At 37.8% G+C, this 22,616-nt stretch overlaps 1 protein-coding gene across 3 annotated transcripts; it reads right to left on the minus strand.

The window, feature by feature from the left end:
• Positions 1-2,331: 2,331 nt before the first annotated feature.
• LOC309480340 (uncharacterized protein) lies at positions 2,332-14,962 on the minus strand. Of its 3 annotated transcripts, XM_082144770.1 has the most exons (5): positions 14,573-14,962; positions 10,544-10,752; positions 9,392-9,490; positions 8,155-8,215; positions 2,332-4,470 (listed from the first exon to the last, which is right to left on the minus strand). In XM_082144770.1, the coding sequence occupies exons 3-5, from the start codon at positions 9,486-9,488 to the stop codon at positions 4,284-4,286; spliced, it is 345 nt and encodes a 114-aa protein (XP_082000896.1). In that variant the 5' UTR covers positions 9,489-9,490; positions 10,544-10,752; positions 14,573-14,962; the 3' UTR covers positions 2,332-4,283. The 3 variants fall into 3 exon arrangements, 2 of the variants coding, with proteins under 2 accessions (XP_082000896.1, XP_082000897.1); XR_014199593.1 differs by having other exon boundaries at positions 9,392-9,476; positions 10,544-14,961; XM_082144771.1 differs by lacking the exons at positions 10,544-10,752; positions 14,573-14,962 and having other exon boundaries at positions 9,392-9,864.
• Between the last annotated feature and the right edge of the window lie 7,654 nt (positions 14,963-22,616).

Consider the following 22,616-nt stretch of genomic DNA (forward strand, 5'->3'; position numbering starts at 1 on the left):
CACTTTCGGTCTTGTAGACTTTCCGGTTGTCATTTTGGGGTTCAGAAGGGTGCTCGCGAGCGCCCCCTTTGTGGTCGATATGCGACCTCGATGCGCACCTTTGCCAAGCCCGCAGACTTCTTCCCGACAGTCAAAGCGGCGTTGCGTCACGAAAGTGCGGACTCGCAGGAAGACCGCGAGTGCTTATGGCGCCATTTGGGACAGGACCACAGTCACTACAGTAGAAGGAGATTAATGACTGTCGATTTGCGAGTAATGGAAGGAACCATTCGTCAAAAAAAAAAAAAAAAAAAAAAACGCCGAATCGACCGAAATAAGTATTGTGGGAAGGGACTCTAGAGAGAATGTTTAACCATTTCCCTCACAAATGACGATTCATTCACGTCAAAGATTCATTCCGAAACAAACACCACTAGAAAGCACTTATACTGTATAGGCAAAGATTCCAAACGTTCTTTATTCTTTAGATCTTTAATCTTTGTCAACCAAATGTCATTCATCTAGTAATAAGCTTAAAGCTATTATTAGTGATGGTGATGGCTCTAGTTCATTTTAAACATCTGCATTCCAACATTCCAAATGGAACTGTGAGAGAATTACGCAATACGGTATTAAATGTGCAAGCAATGCGGCATTGTTTCTGCAATTATTGACAATACATCTGCAATCACTATAATACACCATTAGATGGCGTAATGCGAACTTCAATCAAGCTTCAAGGTCTTAGTCATTTTTTTCTTTTCTTTTCTTTTCTTTTCTTTTCTTTTCTTTTCTTTTCTTTTCTTTTCTTTTCTTTTCTTTTCTTTTCTTTTCTTTTCTTTGTGAAACATTTTTGTAATTTTATCAAGCTTATTCTTGCATTGCATTAATTTGCATTGCATTAACCAAGAGGTTAAGGTGCCGCTTTTGTCAAAAAACAGAAGCCCATATTTCAGTTTCCAGCGATATTTTTGTTTCCACTGGTCTATTATTTAGGCCAGGATTAAATTTAGGTAGATATATCTCCTTTCATCTCACTGTCACAAATAGAGCAATGATGTTTAAGCTCCCAGAAAACAGCAGCATTCTTGTGTGGTGCATAATTAAATTTTAGGCAGAGAAAAAAAGAGGTGAAAAGCAATGTTTTGCTTGATCCTCCATTAAAGGGGACCTATTATTACACGGTGTTTGAACATAAATGTGTGTTGGCAGGTCTGTGGTAAAAATAATGGTAAAAATCCACCAATTAATCCAATCCAATCCACCAATAATGAATTAATATTTTTTAAATACCCATAAATCATAAGCAGTCTCTTAACACAAGCCGTTTGCAGATTGCTTTTGTGACGTCACATTGCACAGGCCCCTGCCACAACTACTGTCGGACCCCTCCATTAGCATATACCCTGCCCTAAGTGAAGTGTACACATATAATCCGCCATGGCCCTGTCCTAAATGTCACACTTCATATGTACTTTTGACTTAAAATGGCTGCCGCACGTGCGTGTCCGTTAAGTCCATGGTCTGTAGGGTGTTCATTTGTCATTTTAGGTTTCAAAAGAGTGCTCACGAACCACCCCCCCTTCCCTTTGCAGTAGATATATTCCCTCAGTGTGCACTTTTACCAAGCCAGCACTGAAGCGAGCTCCGCAGCAGACTTCTCGACATTCAAAGCGGCATTACATCACGAAAGTGCAGACTTGTAGGAAGATTGCGAGTGTTGACGGTGCACAGTCCGCTGTGTATGTCCTCTCCAGAGCATTTAACATCAGCATTCAAGTAAAAATGATTATTATTAAAGCTGATATAATTTTCAATCAAGAGCAGTGAGTGTTTTTCTTTTGTTTCTTTTTGTTTGATTCATATTAACAGCATATATAGCAGGTACTATTACGCTGTTTTCACTTTAATACACAGATCTAATATATACGCATGCGATTTCTTTACTTTCACAGACATTACCGACTGTCTTTGTGAACTTTCTGTTTTTGACATAACCTCTTGTGAATTTGACAGTTTAAGCGCAATAAGACGTGAAAGAACTTCGTTTATGTGACGCGCCGTCTGACAGCCGGCTTTCTTTGCGCGTGCTTCAGATGCGTGCGCTCAAAAAAACATATTAGAAGTTTAGACTGATATGGCTTTAAAACGCATGCAGATAATAAACTTTCATGATGATGAAGAACAGCAATGTCAGGTGAGAGTAACCCCGATAGAGATGATAATCAACACCAAACAAATATTTTAGGTTTTGTCAGAATATCCGAGGCACGTGCTGTGAGTGTTATATTAAATCTTGTAAAAGGGGGTATAATAGGTCCCCTTAAAGGCAACCCTTAGTTCTAACAGAAAGACTCGGGAGGCAAAATGACGTAACAAAGCATTAATTTATTAACAGTCCAGCAAGCAAGTATTGTGTTATAAAGTTCTTTGGCTTTGGCCCTGTCCATGGCTCGCAATCCGAGGGTACGGAATCTGCATTTCCTGCCTGAAGACGAAGGCAGGGGCGCAGCCAACCCCCTGGGAGGTATGGGAAGGGACCATCCTGGTGGTGGTGGGGAGGATGGAGGTGAATGTAGGCGTCAGCATCTACAAACTCAGACATGTGTAAGTACCGATCTTTTATACTACGAGTATTAGAACACGATTGGTTAGATGAGAAGGTAATAAGTGACGTAACAATTGAGTCTTCCTGGTAGAACTTACGCTAAAGCTTTCATGAGTTTATGGTCAGTATAAGGTGTGAAGATACAGTCTAAGTAGAAATGATGAGGCTTTCTGCAAAATGCACTGTTATATTCCAAATGTGTTGAATAATATATATCACATTATAAAATATATTTTGTTGTATTGTAATCCAATGAAAAATATACTTCAGAGGGACTTAGTCAATTTTTTTTATTTTGCATTCTGATATGAATCACATTAGGAGGTCTGGTTAACAAGGCAAGTTCAGTTTTGATCTTTCATCACAGATAATATATCCATATAAAACTACTGAAATACAATTCAGACTAAAGTGATAAAGTAAAATAAAATTCTAAATGCAGTCTGGTTATATGTTGTATATTAAAGTAAGTAACATTAATATGTTTGTGATATTAAATCTGTGAAGGCTACACTGTTGCATCTATACTGTAATCTCATTTTCAGGGTATGATTTATAACAAAGTGCTTTAATACTTTGTGAAAGACCTTACTAAATTGATTTTCAGCTTTCTGGACAAGTTCAGACTTATTGCCACACTGATGTGATTACATCAAAAACTCAAGTGAGTTACGGGCGTTTCATTCACCTGCTCAAACCACCCTTTTGATGATCAACAACCGAAACCAAAACACTAATGAAATTCCCAGAAAATGGAACTCGACGTAATACACACAAATTGCTTTAAAGTTAATACTAAACAGAAACCAGTAATAAAGAAATAACACATGACAATAATGACAACATTTTAAAAAAACGCATTCATATATTTTTATCATAAGAATACAGTCTATTAAAAATACATTTAAATCAATATTAATACAATCAATATATGTGTATATATATATAAATATATATAAATAAATAGTTATTAAACACATTCTATATTATACAAATTAATGTGTACATATTTCATATATTTTTATTTTCAAAAACATATTCTAGATATTTTTCAAACCAGAATGATTAGTATTTCCATTCATCATTATGATGATAATGTATATTTTAGACCATTAGCAAACTTCATAATGAACATATTGCAACACAAAGTCATCTGAATATGTCATCAGACTGTAAGCTATAGGTCAAGTATAAACATGTCACAACAATGTCATAGCAATACTGAAATCTGGTCAGCTGATTTTCACAATAACACTTGACTAAATCACTCCTGATCTAATGTAAGAGAGAAAAAAAGAAAGAATGGTTTGATCTAAACTATGACAACAGCGTAATGGAAAAAATGACCCAAGATACTGTAAGCATGAATCAGTCTTTCACTTGAAACTGATGAAATCAGTCGCTGTACGTGTGACAGAAACAAAAGCTCACACTCACAATTAGAAGAAGAATGAATGGGAAGCTTGGTAATATGTTGAGACTGAGGTCTTGTCTCTCTCCAGGCTGTAAGTGCGCGAGCGGGGTCGGATGGATGGGCTTCCCAAAGTGATGAGTTTCTGCGGCAGTATACTTGCTGATTGCTTCGTTCTCACTCCACACAACAACCAGCTAAGACACTGCCAAAGAACCACTCACAGCAGCGCCCCTCATCCCTCACTCGCTCGCTCTCCTCCCATCACTTCAGCATCTCTCGCCCTCATCTGTCGGTGACTGTACATGACTCTCCCGTCTTCTGCAGGTGAGCTCTGGACACTTTAATACTCTGCTCATGGAATGTCCAGAGTTCTTCTATGACAGCCAAGGACAGAGGTAGATTTCCCCTTACCGAATAAGCCTTTGTTCTGCTTTCACTTTCCAAGAGATGACGGTAGGTGAGAAGTCGCCTGAAAACACAGAAAATATCTCATATTTCCAGTTTATTACACATCACCACTGTTGCATACGAAAACAGAACTGTGTGACATAACACAAGGGATGACAGCATTAAAAAAAAATTCTCAGTCAGTATTTTTGTTTTGTTTTCAAGTTAAAATTATTTACACTTATATACACTTCTTTTACAAAAAATACAGTTATATTGTCAAATATTATTACCATTTAAAACAACTGTTTTCTATTTGAATATATTTTAAAATGTAATTTATTCATGTGATGGCAACATTTTCAGCATCATTACTCCAGTCTTCGGTGTCTGAAGTGTATAATATCCTGATTTGCTGCTCAATTTCTTATGATTATCAATGTTGAAAAGAGTTGTGTGATGCTTAATTATTTTTTTTTTTATTTAAAAACAAAAAAACAACTTTTGTAAAATGTTTTTACTGTCATTTCTAATCAATTGAATGCATCCTTGCTGTTTAAAATAATTTAAAAAATGTCATAAAATATTAATTTTTATATTTATTTCATAATAATATTTCTACTGGAAATGAAGACAAAAGTACTGATTAAGAAATAGAAAGTTTCAACTAACAAATTAAACCAAAGTACAAAGGGACAATGATGACTGTATTAGAAAGTACCTAAAATCACAGTTCTCATATCTGTGATGTCATTTCAGCATTGCTACGGGACTTCCAGGTTAGCATTTAATAAAAAGCTATGACAGAACCCACAACACTCACCTTCAATAATCACAAGACAGACGAAAACAAGCCCTGAGGATACACTGACGCGCAGTAGCACCCTTCCAACACTTTATGAGAGTAACGCTAGCTTGCTAAGACTCCCTCCAATGTAAACAAGCCTGTAAAGCTTACATCTGAAAGAGAAAGACTCAATCCTCAGAAAAAAAGAGTTTGAGAGAGCGCCACACCTCAGGGAGGGGAGAGCACACCTTCCTTTATTACTTATATGAACTATGCTCACCCTCTACAACGCAAATAGAGCCGTGACTCACTTATTCTCAAATAAACGCTGAATCTAGGTTCAAAAGGGTTCAGCCTATATTTGCCTGTGAGAAACTGTGAGAACGGATGCATGTGAAAGAGCAAGATCGATCGTATGAGGGTGTCATGTTTATGAGTTAAAATAACTGAGGAGTTTCAGTCCGGTGACTCCGGTCCCTGATTTGTTGTTCACCTACAGAAGCACTGTGAAGGCCCTATCTGTTGGTATTCCCCACAGTGCAGCTATTTTGGGCAGACAGCCTCTCTCTTAAGGGCTCTGCCAGAGAAGAAGGGCCTCTGCTCACTTAGCAAGAAGGCTTAGAACAGAGTGGGAGAGAGTTAGCATGTGCGTGGGAGAGCGGAAGAGTGAGGAAGAGAAAGAGAAGGCACAATTAAAGAGAAATAAAAAGTGAAAGAGAGAAAGAAAGTGATGAAAAAATGGCCGTGTGGCTGCCGGTGACAGTTAAATCAGATCAGGGTCTTGAAATGCAGTAGAAGCGCTTGCAGCATTAGATGTGCGCCACACCAGACTTAGTCACTGTCATCAGACGCTCGAAATCCCATACTCATGCAATAAGGGGCACTGTGACCCTGATGAGGCGGGTGCTTGTCCTCTTGTACCATTGCTTTCTTCTGCTGTTTGGTGACAAGTTATGGCAGGTAATAAAAGTCCACAGAGCTGAGTTGCCAAGCGCAGGCATGCACATTAACCCTTGAAATAAGCATTTGCCTATGAAAACAGGTTGAGGTCAAGAGAGGGCTAAGTAGAGCATGTGATATTATCTTCATTCCCTACTCTTCAGTCTGAGCAAGAGGCACCAGTAAAGCCTTTTTACAGCAACTGCTGATATAATATTCTGTTGCGTCCGCAGCGTTATCTGAGTCTGAGCAAACACACCTGTAATTATGAGACTATTTCAGTAACAGCCCTGCGCTGACTGCTACAGTACCTCACATGAATGCTGACATCACCGCAGGATGAGGGGGAGGGGGAGGGGGAGGGGGAGGGCTTCAAACAGCTTCCTTTATTTCTACATTTTACCCAAACTGTTAACAAACTACAAATTAACATATATTTGAGGGAATTTCTTTGACTGGTTTGCAAGGAAGAACAAACAGTAAGTGGAAAGTTTCACCTAATTCCTAGATTTAAAAGCAAAAAAAAATTAATAAAAGAACAATCTTAATGCATATTTTGTTATGCCGATATATCAATATATACTTGTATGTAAAATACATTTCAATATTTTCGGTATGTGTGTGTGTACCTGTGTGTGTGTGTGTGTGTGTGTGTCTGTGTGTATATAAAGCTTAAAACAAGAACATTCCAGATATAAAAAGCCTTTTGCAAATAGCTTCTACAGGTTTGTTTTTCAAGTAAATGTTCCTTTAAGGATTTTATTTGAAAGATTTTTAAATAATACACCAAGTATTAAGAACTGAAAAATACTGGTTATAAAGTATGCTGCCCATCAGACTGTACATCATATTTTTGTTTTTGTCTGAGTGTTGAAAACCTGCCAGTCCTGCTTGGCTGCCTTCTTAGTTCCTGGATGTGTAAATCGCATCAAACATGTAGGTGTTTTGTGCGATATAACATGACAAGACGCATGCTAAGTGACATCCCCAGCACTGGTACGTATTACCAGATTATCTAGCAGCCAAAAGTGTCATTAGACCACATCTGAAGGCTGCTTTGAGGAAATCTGATCGGCTCTTTGGACAGACAAAGATAAACACACGCACACATGAATGAGCACACAGCTGTCTGACGGTCATTAGAAAAAGAGGAACGCTACATGTATGCCACCCAAACCAGCACAGATGTATAAATTCATTAAACCACATGCAATGCCTTGTAAAAGCATGCAGACCCTCACATACTCACACACACACACACACACACACACACACACACACACACACACACACACACACACACACACACACACACACACACACACACACACACACTCATACACAAACACACGCCTCGTGATTTGGTTTCTGCTGCAGTTGCTAAATTGCAGTGTTGTGTCCCTATGTTTGTCTCGTGAGGCCGACGGCTTGCTGAGGCCACATGATGGCAGGAATTCCTGGCTGCTTTGGGCCTGATGTAATCTCTAATACAGGCTTTCAGGAAGTAGGGGAAAAACATATGCGCATACACACACACACACACACACACACACACACACACACACACACACACACACACACACACACACACACACACACACACACACACACACACACACACACCTGCCAGCTGGCACTGCCGTGTGCCTGTACGCCTCTTACACACTTCAGAACCAAAAACACAGGTGCTGTATTAACTGACAGATCAAATTAATGCATTTACGAGTCACAAAGTTTGTTTGAACTAGTTTAACAGTTTACGTGAAAACTGAAAATCTGAATGTCTAAAAAAAATGGTGTGGTTGAGTAGAAACCAGTAGTAGAGGAGCAAACCACTATCTATCTAATGTATATAGCATCATTTAAAGGGATAGTTGACCTAAAAATGAATTGCTTTTTACGGATTTTTCCACATTTTTGGCAACATTTGTGAACAAATATGTCAAAGCACTCCGAATGCAGCTACAATTTGTACTGAAACTGATTTAAGAAAGAAAACTGTATATCAACAAGGACAGACAACTAGAATCAGACACTCACCTTTCTGCTAATCTAGCTGACTCAAGGTCTCTCATCGTCTCCAGGACATCTGGATACGTTTCTGTAAAAGAAGAACTTTGGTTTTTTTACCACCGTCTGCACTGTTGTTTTCTCGCCCTCTTTCTCCCACGGTTGTGTCACTTTGTCTATAGTACAGCAGTCATTTCATTCCTCGGACTTAATCATCTTAAAGGGAAAGTACTGCTAAATGTCACTGGCAAAACTTCTCATGTTTTTTCCTTTATTCAGCTAATTAAACTATTACTGTGCCAGCAAGTTCCCCTCTGTGATTTTATTTAAGTAGTTGGTATTTCATTGTTAATTCAATATAATTTAATTAAGCATTATTATATTAATTTTTTAACATTAAACAGGGTGAGTGAGAGTGGACTCACTGGAAACCACAGAATGAGTAGAGCTCACAATCAATCAATAAATAAATACAAATAAATAAATTTGCTATTACGGTCAGAAATAAATGTTTCCACTACAGGTAAATACTTTTATATTTTATGTTTATTAAAAGGCCATATTCTTCAAACCATATAAAATACACTCTATGTCATTATTTTATGTCTAATAAAAAAAATAAAAATAAAAAATTCATATCAAACCCTTTTATTTATATTTTGTGATAATTTATATAAGTAGAATATTAAGAAATATACCAGACATAAAAAAAAAAACATTAATAACATTTTTGTCACATTTAATTGCATTTTTATTTTGCCCTGAGGCCTCATTAAGTTCTGACCCTTGTAGTTATAGATAATATTTCAGAAGAACCAAACATTTTTAAGAACAACTGCTTTTCACTGTTCAGTACTGAAAATAAAAATATCTTAAAATAAAAGAAGATACACAAAATGAAGGTAAACTGTCATAGGGGACTGACAGTTTTGTTGACCAAAAAAAGCTAGAACCTCAAGTCTTTGCAAGGCTATATGGGGAGACAAAGTGCAAACATTGCATTCCTAAACAATATCAGTTTACTCAAGAGACTGTTGATCAATGCAAGCTCTATTTGTAGAGCTAGAATACATTAATAATTCACACAGCCCACCTTTCAGCCAGTAAAACACATTACTATCAGCAGCACACTGATGCTTCTGGCAACAGCAGAGGTGCTTACGAGTTAACCGCTGGTTCAGGGGAGAAACCAACACTTTGGTAGCCACCAAATAAATGTACAGCGACATGAGTCAGTACATAAAACAAGACAGGTAAAACATCTCACCTTTTGTCTCAGGAGACGTGTCATCAGAAGAATCAGCCGTGGTGAGGTCAGGGATCTTCCAGAGAGGGAACAGCCAGTGCAGAGACTGTAAAAACATCCCTTTATACGGTCAGTCAAGTTCATATATGTGTTTGTTCAGACAACACAAAAGACTGAGTCACAAAGGGAACCATTATTCTTCCATTGCTTCAGATTGATTTTCTCTATTTTTAAGGTCAGCGGTATTTGTTCACAAAGCACAAAAGGTGATGAGGGCACAGTCATTAAACAATTTATCAATAATCTCTGTAAAAATCCACTTTCATTAAGACACATAGGCGGAAATAATATGACTCTTAAATAAATAAATTATTGGCAGAGTTTGCTAAGAGAGACACCAATGATTTTTATAGCCATTGCATTTCAGTTTAAACGGCAGCTCATAAATCAAAATGAATCTATTTTGTAGCCAATTACACTGCATCTTTGTATTTTTAATTGAAATATTTTCAAATTATTTTATATATATTTTAATATATATATATATATATATATATATATATATATATATATATATAATAAAAAGATATATAAAATAATTTGAAAATATTTATTATATTTGTAATATTATATAATATTTATTTATTTGTATTTATTGATTGATTGATTGTGAGCTCTACTCATTCTGTGGTTTCCAGTGAGTCCACTCACACTGTTTAATGTTAAATAATATATATATATATATAAACACATACAGTATATATATATATATATATATATATAAACACATACAGTATATATATATATATATATATATATATATATATATATATATATATATATATATATATATATATATATATAGACCCCATTGGCAAATCTTCTAATTTTAAGCATGAACTTTACTGCATTTTGTTAGATTTATGTTTAAGACATACATATATATATATATATATATTCTCTAAAAACAAGTCTTGTTATCTCACACAGTTGTGTTTCTTTAAGATGCTTAGATGGTTTTTAATGGAAAAAAAAGATGCATTTACTGATTATGAAAATGTTATGCAGTGTACTGATGTACTTTTAAGTACACTGTAATTATAAAGCAAAAAAACATTTTGAATAAAAGCACTTCTATTCTTCCATAAGCTACAGCTGAGAAGTGACACTAACCTGGGTGTTGGATGTTTGTCAGTTCAGTCTGTCCCAATATCCATAGAGTCGATAGTATGCTGTTTTCGTCTTCACCGGTCAGTTGGATGAGAAACAGTTACTGGTGCTGACCACAAGCCTCAACTCCCTCCTGACATGCCAGTACAAGTCAAGGCATGTTCTTGTTGCTCTGCACAGCGCCCTCTGCTCTACCGCTTCAACTGGGAGAACTGGAGGAGGAGCAAAGAGGGTAGAGAAGACTTAGCATTAGAGGTGACAGGAAAAATCAGAGACATCTCTCTCTCAGAGGTCACTGTACTGTCTTTACAAGCATGTTCAGATAGTCACTGCGCAATACAACAACACATGAATAAGTGACTCAGGCAGGATGTGTGAGTAAAGTTACGTACAGACACGTGCAAGAAAACGTCAATTTAGTAACATGATGGGAATTATTCAAAGTGTTAAAACAACCCTACATTTCATTCGCATTTACACTTGTTTGTCTGCACAGGCATTTTAACCGACTCAAGTAGCCTAAGTGGGATTAAAGATAAAATTATAGTATAAGCGTATAACAGAATTGCCACAGTAGGATTTCCTTTACTATTTTATAGATTATTTTGTTAAATATTTCAATTGAAAATTTTTATTTTGAAAGATAAAATACGATTAAGAGAGGGCATCTCATAAGCGCAGTTCAATTAATAAATCTATTAAAACTTTCTAGGATTTAATTTAAAACATTTAAAAGCATTAGAACAGTGAGGGTCTTAAAAACTCAATAGATTTAGCTTTTAATCATGTACAATAGAGCAGATCTGTTTTTGAAGCAAACGCAGTTTGTTCCCTGAGGGATTTCTTCATGGGACCCTGCACTGCCCCCCCTGGTGGTGAAGTTCTTCCTGCACCAAAGTTCAAATTGATGTATGTACTGTTCTGCTTTTAGGATACAAGATCATTTTGAAAATACTAATACAAATATTTAACAATGATATCTGTATCTAAAATATTTTATATGTAATAATATAATAAGATTTTTTTAAATAAAATAATAACGTATAAAGTAATGTATGCAATTGAAAAATGTGTATATAATAAAAATAATAATATTGATAATAACATAGTAATTAATAATGCATTTAACTTTTTTGCAAAAATAAAAAAAAGAGCATAGCATATGGTAAATACATGCCAAATGTGCAATTTTTAGGTTGATCTACTGAAAGAAACCAATAAGCATTGCTTAATTAAATGATTGAATCAAATTTTCACAGAGAATCTTTACACAAATATTCACACTTACCCAAATCCTCAGTGGAATACGCATCCACATAAATGATTTCTCGGATATAAGCCAGCACTGATTTATGTAGTAATGAAACACAAACCCTAATTAAAGTGAGGCACCAGAGCAGTAACGCAGAGCCCAGCGCTCTAGAGAAACTTCATCACCAGGCAGAGTTGCAGTGCAGCGGCACAGCTCAGCACCACAGTAGATGTAACTCTGTGGCCTCTCTCTCTCTCTCTACCTCTCTCTCTCTCTCTCTGCAGTCTGGTCCACTGTATGTTACAGTACTAGGACTGCACTTCACTGGATTGCAGCAGTCCAAGACTGATGACCTTACCAATAAAAAGAGCAGAGTCACAAATGCCAGCGTTTCCACGCCGTCCTGTAGCTCACCTTCACCCTTCCCACTTACCCCTCTTCTAATTGTTTCGCCCCACTCTGAGGTGGCTGAAGTAACATTTTGTTCTGACATGTACATTTCCTATTGGTTTTACAAGACCACGTGGAGTGTCAGTAAGAGCTGACTGATGGCTTTTGGACACAGATGCTGCAGTGGACGTTAAGAGGGTGCCAAATATATCGCCGAGCGCGCTCACTGGCCTACTCTCTGCTGCATTGGAGCCTTGTACCCTTTGAGTACTAAAAAAATAAAAAAATAAATCTCTTTACGAACCTGAACTTTTGTATCATGCCGCTTTAATTGGTCGGCAGATTATGTGAAGTTGCTTTGCGGATGGCTATAAATTCAGAAGCGTTGAAATAAAGGAAATCCCTAAACATCTGCCTTGTGCAAATATGCTTGCAACACTATGAGAGGTTGGAGGGCAAGTGTGGAATCCTGACTCCGGCAAGATCAAAGCTTGCTGCATTGATTACATCATCTGAACTAAAGCACTAGTATGGGACAATGCACCATTGGGTTGGGGGGGTAGAAGATTCAGTGGGGGAGGTGGGGGAGTAAAAGGGCTAATCTAGCTGTTCTATCTTTTTTTTCTGTCAGGAGGGCATATCCACAATCTGGGCTGCCAAACTCCAGACAAGAGCAATAGACTTCCGTAACATCCTTCTATTAACTTGCTTTCTCTGTTTCTCTCTCTCTTGTCGTCCACGTGACCGCGTAGCTGCCTGTCTTTCTCGCTGCTGCCACATCTTGGCAGTACTGCAGGAACTGTGCTGCAGGACACTGCAGGGTATCCGCTCTCCCTCTCGTTCTTACTCTCAATCTGTAACTTTTCACGAGGAAACATTGATGGAGAAAAAGTAGCCGTGTTGGAGGGGGAAATGGTAAGGTTTGTGCGTTCAAGTCATTCTGTATCTCAAAGCAGATCTCTGGAGAGATGGGGGAGGAAGAGTAAGAGGAGATGGGAGGATGGGTGTTAAAGAACATCAGGTGAGTGCGGCAATACGCTTTTTGGCTGAGCAGCAGCAACCTCCTCCCCCCACCCCCCTTTGGTGAGCGCCATGAGAAACTGCAGTTTCTGCAAATGATGTCAGGCAGTGGATCTGACAGTGATATATCACTCCTCACATTCCTGCTGTACACAGATCTAATCCTCCCCTATAGCATGCAATATACACAACCGCGGCCGTTCTTCAACGTTCAGCTGGGATGGATGGGTTATGTGCGTAACCTGAGTTGAACTCATCACCGCAGAGTTTGTGTACTCGTAATGAGCGCTATGTTCAAACTGAAACCTACACAGCCCGCTAAAGTGTCATGACAAAATCCCTTTACATTTCAAAGCGCTACATTGAATAAACATAAACGTCACGCTCATTAACAGTTCAATCTAGGTAGTCAAACTGCAACAAACAAAAATCGCAACAGTGTCACGAGATGATCCCATCAGATTTCATTACACTACACAGAATAAACACAATATGTATATTTCCCATGTTTAAGCATGCAAGTAGTATCTATAGTTGAGTGGAGAGTGAGCTGAAGCAGAAAAATACCTGCAGTGAAAGAGTTATGAGTCCCCCCACCGCTTTATTTAAGTCACTCTCTCTTGTTCTCGAATGGGACGGTTAGTAAGAGTGCAGCACCGTCCAACAGAGAGTGTGAAACACTCACGTTATTAAACACCCTTGAAGCTGAGACTCTAATGTACCTGGCTAAACCGTTCTGTCGAAATCTTCTGTCCGAGTGCCCTAAGAGTCTATGGTGGTGACAGTTGCTAGCTGACACGCTTCGCACACTGCGTTCTGTCCTCCCTAGGCCGTCCTAAAACGTTACTTCCATTTTCCCATCTGCTGCAAGTTCTTTAACTCTTTCCCTTCCTGACATTCTGGATGCAAGGCAAACTGCAGCATCAGTACTTCAAGCTACACAACACAACAAAGTGCAGAAAAGTATGGCACCCTGAAGCAAAATATCTCTGGCCTACATCTTTTATTTATGCCTGTAGGCGTCATTTCTATACCGGCACTGATCCTAAATCAAGCTTGTGCGTCTTTTCGTCCTGTGCTAAGTGCTCTTGCTGGTATCCCGCATGCAACTGCGTGTGCAAAGATTATCAGTAAGACCGGCCGGCATTGGTTAGGGAGATGACTACCGAAGTGCCATAGCCTGACTGCAGAAGATCACTCATCATGTAGGTCAATGCAAACGGGTCCTTTAAGACCTAAGAGCAGGTGAGTGAATAATTTTGCAATCAGACAGAAACATCCCACAAAGCTGAACCCCCCCAGTGATTGGGTGAAAAGTTCAACATGCGTCCTCTAGCCCTGTAGAGAAAGACAAACTTCCACATACTCACTCAGCCTCCGTTCCTCTCCGAGTCTTGCAGGGATGATGCACAAGCAGCCGTGTCTTCTCCTCCGGTGCTGTAAAGTTGACTGCAGCATTGCCTGCTGAATGGAATGACATTGTTCGCTCTCTCTCCCTGCTTCATTCTCCTGCTCTCTCTCTCTCTCTCTCTCTTTTTCTATCTCTTGCTCCCCCTCCTCCTCTCTGCGCGCTCACTGGCAGTACAAACTGCACAGCTCAGCAGTGTTCTCCCACTGCCGCAGCAGCTCCTGCATGAGCCTTGCGTATCCAAGTGTGCCGTGACTTTTAAAGGGGAATGCAACCTCCAGGGTCAGTGTGCGCCTCATCGCCACCCCCCTGCACTCCCACTATCACGACCCCCCCACCACCTCCCCCCGCAGCAGCTGGTCAAGACATTCCTTAAAAAAAAAAGAAAAAAAAGAAAAAGAAAGGGGGGGGGGGGGGGGGGGGGGTGAATGCATCGAAACTACCTCAATTCCTTCGGATTAAACGGGTGACCCTTTTTAAAACTAAAATATGCTATGCTCGTAGTGCGGACACCATACATCTTAGCGGCTGACACTGGCCCAAATCCGCCTAATGAGGCTATGTGGCCGATTTCGTCAGGTGGGTTTAAAACCGTTGGATGGTGAATGAACTGAACATGGCTGTGAGAAAATGTTTGTACCGATGGTGACGAAAAAAAACCTGAAATACAAAACCAAGATCTTGAGAAACCAGATCTGGGGGTGTTTGAGGTGTATCGTTGCTTCCATTGCAACCAGGAGGTCAACTGTCTGGGAGTTAGAGAGATACATTACCAGCGGTGTGCAACATTATATTGGACGGACCACGAAGCGTTTTGACAATCAAGATGATTGAGGCTTCATGTTCCATTCGCCATACGTTCTAAATCCTGACTTACACGTCTGGAGATCTGACATTACCGTAACTTCTAACAGAGGGGGGTTTGAGAGGGCTGGCCCGCTCTGTGTACAGTAAATCAATTGGAACTCTTTGCATCAGCAAAGCTGGAGCTGCAACTCTGCAGCGGATTTTTCCCCCATACCCGCTCTTATTCTGTAAAGCACAACGCTTTGAGTCCGAAAGCTTTTACTACAGTACTACTGCAGAAAGCTCACTGAGCTACAATTACTTCTGTTCAATGAAATACCGGAAATACACGATCAGGAGTGCACTGGTCAGGGCCGAGCTCACAAGACCATGACCTCTGGATAAAATATAAATGGCTGCAGCACGTTAGGAGCCGATGAGGGGGCTTTGTAGAAAAGGCAGATGTCATCATAACTGTATTGATTGGTGCTTTGCGAGTTTGCCCAGCGGAACAGAAAGCGATCGAGCACAAACTCTGTGCTGATCTCGCACATCTGCGTGGCTGTTAGCGCACATTTCAGTTTGTTCTCCAAATCGGTTAGGCCCTAAAAACTCAAAAATCATACTTTGGGGGGGTAGGGGGGGTTAGGGGGGGTAGGGGGAAGTATTAATGAAACATCCTAAACCTTTCACATCCTCACTGAGCCATTCAAATGATTTATGGTGTTTACTTTCCTCTGTCTCATCTGTGACATCAAAGAAAGATACTAATCATGGACAGAAAATCAGGATGATTGCACCTACTGATGCCACTGTAGACAAGTGATATACTGTACATTCATATTTTACAGTTACATTTTTTCTATTAGCAGATGCTATTATCCAAAGCGACTGCCAATAAGGAATACAACTTCAGCAATTAATCCTAAGGAGGCAGTAACATGAGAGGTGCGCAATACAATATTTGAAGAGTAATTATTTATTTGTTTTTTTATCAGCTGATATTTGGCCATTTTGACATTTGCAGTTTAAACATTTCTTGATAAAGTCTTAAATATTGTGTAAAATATATGTTTGAATTAATATTTTTTTTAAAGATGACATTAATCGTGTTCAATTATTTTATAATGCAATACTACACTGTAACATTTCTTGATAAATACTGTGTAAATCAGTGTTTAAATAAATAAGGTTTACATATTAATTTGTTTTACTATTAGATTATTTTATATTTAATGTAATACCATTTGTTCATTTAAACGCTTGCATTTCCATAATATTTGCTAAACATTGCACAAGAAATATTTGTATATAATAGTATATCATCCATCCGGCCCTCAGCCACCCATGCTCTCTAGAGATCAGCATCACCCATACAAATTATTATTTTTTTAAATCATATTGAGCAACCACTAGTTTGTCCACATGCACCTCAGCACTGCTGGTGCGCTGCGTCTCTCCTCTGAGCATCCTGTGCTGACTTTGACACATAGAAATGCCTTCACCAGCATCTCCTTCATGAGCAGTGCATTTTGGTAATGGCATCTCCATTGATAAATAAAACATGAGTGAAGGGCCCTTTTACATGGCTGATCACATTACCCCTCGCCTCACCTGACGCTCTGAGTCAGCTGTCAGAGTGTCCCCTTCCGCCTCCGCACGGCTCTGGGATTATAGCTGGCCGTGAATACCCACGGGAGCAGCTTCATCACCAGCCAGCATGTGAAAACACTGCATGCACTGATACTTCAGGATGATTTAAACAAAGACTGAAATGTTTGAAATGAAAATTTTGAAATGTAATTTATTCCTGTGATGGCAAAGCAAAATTTTCAGCATCATTACTCAAAGTTGAAAACACTTGTGCTGCTAAATATTTTGGTTGAAACTGTGATTTTTTGATGAATAGAAAGTACAAAAGAACAGCATTTATTTGAAAGAGAAATCTTTTGTAACAATGTAAAAAGTCATGTTTGATCAATTAACTGCATCCTTAATTGCTAAATAAAAGTATTAGGGCCAGATTTACAAACAGCTTGCGCCAGCGCAAACCCTCTTTTGGCGTTAAAAAACTACTGTCAGGATTTACTAAAGACACGCAGTGAAAAAATTTGCACTGAAAAGGTGTGGGCACAGTTATTTTTGCGGCTGACCTTATTACATATGCATCTGTAGGAGTTTCCCTTACAGATGCAAAATTTATTAGAGGAGAGTATTTAAATAAATCATGCAATGTGAATTACTAAGGTTTGCGCATGTCAGTTTACTGGTTGTGCCATTATTTACCGCCCAAAAAAGCACGTCTTAAACCAGACGCTAACTGGTAGTTTTCGAATCATGTCAAACACGCTGAAAATGACACTGTGTTATATCTTTTTCAATAAATGAAATAGAAATGTCAGAATGTTCAAGTAATGAATGTATGCACACTGTTTGTTTGCAGAAAAGTATTGTGAAAAGCTTTTCTTTCTTTTTTTTTGACTGTGTACAGAGACTGAAGTTTGTTGAAGAAACACACATATAATTCGTTTTCTTTAGTTCTTGGCTGTCATATGTCTGTATTACTACAATAAAGGCACATTTGGTCTGGATTACTTATAGTAATACAAACAGACACAACACGTCTATCTCTAACAGATAACAGGGGTGATTCTTCAGATCTCAAACTCAGATTGGAAGTTGTAACCGAAAAACCATCTGTCTACAATTGCAGCTCCCACTTTGGTCTGACAGAGCCAGCTGTCCTCCAGAAGAGTATAGCTGCAGCCCCTCTGCCTCTCTCATTCATCCCATCCCTACCTCTCACAACCAGCTGAATGGATTAACTAACTGACAGAGAGCAGGAATTCAACGAGCCTGTACCTCTCAGCTGACCTCATTTTATGAAGCAGGCCAGATCTCTCTCTAGGCCTATAGGACCGCAACAGAACTAGGCTAACCTCTAACCTTAGACACACAGATGAGCAAGTTTGAGAAATACAGCAGGCAAATTAGAGCTAAAAATATTTTAAAAAGATGTAAAACTGAATAATCTTATGATATTAGAATTCTGACTGATACGATAAATATCTTCATGCTATGACTGATAACTGATATATTTGGTTGGTAACACTTTAAAAAGCTTAATTTGATAATATTAGTTACTACATAACCACATGAACTAACAATGAACAATACTTCTACACTGTAAATAATTACAGTATATGATCAATAAGTTATGACACCATATGTTTTTACATTGCTTTAACTCATCAAAATAAGGTAAGCCATTTTCAACTTTTTTTTATAAGTTATACAAGATTCAACTTATTTTTTAATGTCAGTTTAATGTAATTTAAGTTGACATGACTTAAACATTTAAATTGATTATACTTAAAAATCAGCAAATGTTAATATCAACATTTACTATACATTTTTAAGATCAAAAGTTGTATCTGTTAACATTAGTAAATCAGTGTGAACAAACATGAATATTAACATATTATGTAGATGAAATACTCCAAGGCACTCACTCACATGGTAAATGAATATTAACATTTTTATGAACTAACATTAACAAAGGTTAATAAATGTTGTAAAAATATATTGCTCAGTGTTAGGTAATGCAGCGATGTTAACAAATGAGACATTCTTTTTTACAGCGATGCCATAGAAAAACCATTTTGGGTTCCCCAAAAAGCCTTCAGTGATCAGTTCTTTTAAAAAAAGTTTTTTTTTTAGTGTGAGGAACATTTGACTAATCTAAAGAATATTTTTCCACTAAAAACAACTGCAATAGAAAGGTTCCATGGATGCTAAAGGTTCTACATGCCAATAAATAACCTTTATTTTTAAATCAAAAAGTGCATTAACTCCATAAAGGCCAGCCAGGGATCGCCTGACGTCCTGCGACAAAGATGTCTGAAACACGTGCCCTATCTAAAAGTCCAGAGAGACGCTGACCAAGACAAAACATAACGGCAGCATGTTAATTTGCCGTGGTTGAGGAGTGGATTGTTGTGGTGTCAGAGTCATGTGTGCGGTGAAGAATGGCCGCCTGCAGTCGTCGGCACATTTGATTAACGGCCTAATGACGGATCGGCCTCCCCCGCACCGGCTGAACTGAAGTATACGTCTGCTTTATACCACAAAATTACATTTGACCCCATGAGCTGTCAAAGCTTGAGTCATTTACATCCCTGATTTACAAATCACGATTTTGGAATGTTCGGAGCAAATAACTTTCGAGGTGCTGGGTCAAGAGGGCTTTTAATTTTGACAGAAAAATATTCTGCAGTCTATTTGTTTCTTGTGTTTTATTGAGTATTAAACAGAACGGTCTCGTTGAAACAAGCAGTCATGGGTCATTTAAAACCTCTCATAATATCTGGCAGTACATTGATTTCTAAAGTTGATATTACATGCCTGAATTAGCCTGACACATGAGCTATATTAAATACAGGGGAGTTAAATGAAGACAAACAGATTGCTGTATTCATGGAGTCTTGCAGAGAGTCATTAGCTAATTCAGCCTCAGCAAGCAGCTTTTCTCGGTTAATTGCATTTCAGCACTTTCTGTACAGTCAGTATATATAACACAGTATACATATATAAGGGGAGGGAGTGTAACACACGTCTACAATGCAGCTTATTGATGTATGCATTGATGCAATATATATGCATGTGTGCCAGTTATTCAGTGAAATGCATGAATGACTGATTATTAAATACTTGCTGAGCTAAGGAGAACAGCATCACAACCATCCTGTGCAATCACTCACATGATCAGAGTCATACAACATTATCACTCCCTCTACAGGACAGAAGTGGAGAAGCAGAGGGATTCAATATAGGCCTCTGCCAGATTACGTCGAGTACGATTATCAAACGGATACAGGCAAGAACAGTACTGACCTGCTGTTAGGTATGAAATAATTGAAAAAATAAACATAAAAAATATTAAATTAACGTTACGTTAAAAAAGCCCTTCCAATGAAATTAGACTGAAAAAAAGAAGAAAATCAATTAAAAGATTAATTAAATTAAAAAGCATTCAATGAAATTGAAAAAAAAATTAAAACAACAAAACTGAAGGACAATCTGTCCCCTAAAAATAAAACCCTTCTTCTTTTTTCTTATAACAGAAATTTAACAAAATTAGAATTATCTCATCATATAGGCCTATTTTTTATTTGTCATTGCTTGAATGTATATTTTCTGTACATATATTAATGTATGTATCAACCACACTCAGAATAAATTTGGATTCACTAATATAGGGGAGCAAAATCATCTTGCAAGTAACATTCTTTTTGTGCGAGTAAAAAAAAACCATTCTGAGTGATTGGCGTCATTAATCTCTGAGAGCTGCGTGAGAGAGCATTTGGAAGGGCCCTTTCAACCTTTATTAAAGGGGCCGATGCTCTAGGGGTCTGAGCTGATGCAGCATTGCTCAGATGAACCTTGTCACAATCACAGAGCAGGTCATATGCAATCATAATTCCATTATAATAATGCGTAATCCACATTAAAGGTGCTTATGTCATGAGTATAATATATGTTCATAAAATGAGAGATTCAAAAGATTTCAAGGGCACGCAGCAAAGAACTGCTCCTTTAGATATTCCATCTTTCTCCAGCAAGGAAGCTCAGGACAGTTCTGCTGCTTTGCGGAACATATCAAGGGAGAACATTTTGCAGTACAATGCTTAAAGGGACAGTACGGTATTGCCCGAAATGACCTGCAGAGAATGTATTTGCATAAATGTGCCACAGTAAGTAGGCTACATTTGAATTTCTAAATTAAATGTGCAAGTCACAATCCAAGGGGCATTTGAAGTATTCCCCAAAGGTATTCTAGTACTGACAGTGTTAACATTAATTTAGATGTATATTTTGAAAAACACATTTTACTTTTAATTAAAACGATTATATTGACTAATTCTATCTTGTAATTTTTTTTTTTTTACATAATAATAATCAGATTAGGGCTGAGGAAAGTCATACACATCTTTCATTAATGAACATTTGATAGACTTTATTTGATTTATAGTGATATATAATTATATTCATAATCACATATGAATTCATTAGTGCTGTTCCAATTATTTGTACACACCACAGCCATACATTTAATGGTTATCTGGAATCAACAAGCTAATCTGTATGCAAGAATGGTCGTGTACACTACATGGTCGATGTACACACAAGGCATGTCAGTGACTTAAAGCTGCAGTTCTGTTACCAGTGTTACAATTTTGACTTTATATCTCCAAGTTCAAAGCTGGCTGAGAATATAACAAAGAAGCAATTTAATGCAATGATGGCAAATACTGATACAATGATTATCCTGAGAACAATTAAGAAGTTCATTAAAGGAGTACAGGGAACTGCTAATGCCAATATGACTATGAATATTAATAACAATGAGAACATTATTTTGTGCCATCACAGACCTACTTAGTTTTTAATCTGAAAATACACAATGTACTTTACTATTCAGGTTCATTTAATTGTGCACTTTGTTTTTTTAACCTTCTATCAAGGTCATTTTTACCAGTATTATCTCGACAGTGAAGGTCCCAAATGTGTTATGAACTGTGTATATATATATATATATATATATATATATATATATATATATATATATATATATATACAGTACACATTTAAAAAATTTTGAAAGAATTTATGTTATCAAGTAAACTTGCAAATACCTATAAAGTCAATTTTCCCAACAAAACAGCTTTTTTAGATTTAAACAGAGGTAGAAAACCGAATTATTGCTCATCGCCATACGTTGCAGAGATTTCTTTTCACAGGACTGTGTATGTACCGCACACTTGGCACCTGCTCCAGCTGCTGTAGAGAGAAAACACCAAAGCTGAGCTGATCAGCACACTTGCACCTGGGACTGTCTACAGATCTGCTCTTAAACTAATCCTTACTGGCAGCCGCACTAAAGACACACTTAAAGTGAGCCTTCTACTGACATGAGCACAAAGAGATGAAAAGAGATAAGAAAGGCACATTTAAATATATATATATAAAGAAAGAAGGGAAAAATAAAAGAAGGAAAGAAGACTGGAATGAAGAAACAAAAAGAAAGAAGGAAAGAAAGAAAGATGAGCAAGTCTACAGCAGGAATTATAGATGCAATTTAATACTTTGTACTCGGCAGTGACCTTCACACGACTGCCACCATTTCTGTGTCCACTGCACATTTTACAAGCAAGGAGACT

This window comes from Leuciscus leuciscus (assembly GCF_965113295.1).
Source record: "Leuciscus leuciscus genome assembly, chromosome: 18".
In the NCBI taxonomy this organism is placed as follows: Eukaryota; Metazoa; Chordata; class Actinopteri; order Cypriniformes; family Leuciscidae; genus Leuciscus; species Leuciscus leuciscus.

What these genes read in the sequence shown, in the direction of transcription:
- LOC309480340 (XM_082144770.1), bottom strand. Translation starts at nt 9,488, where the DNA reads ATGTTTTTACAGTCTCTGCACTGGCTGTTCCCTCTCTGGAAGATCCCT. An exon ending in CACGTCTCCTGAGACAAAAG is followed by an intron (nt 8,216 to 9,391) that starts GTGAGATGTTTT and finishes CTTCTTTTACAG; the next exon opens with AAACGTATCCAGATGTCCTG. An exon ending in TCAGCTAGATTAGCAGAAAG is followed by an intron (nt 4,471 to 8,154) that starts GTGAGTGTCTGA and finishes CTGTGTTTTCAG; the next exon opens with GCGACTTCTCACCTACCGTC.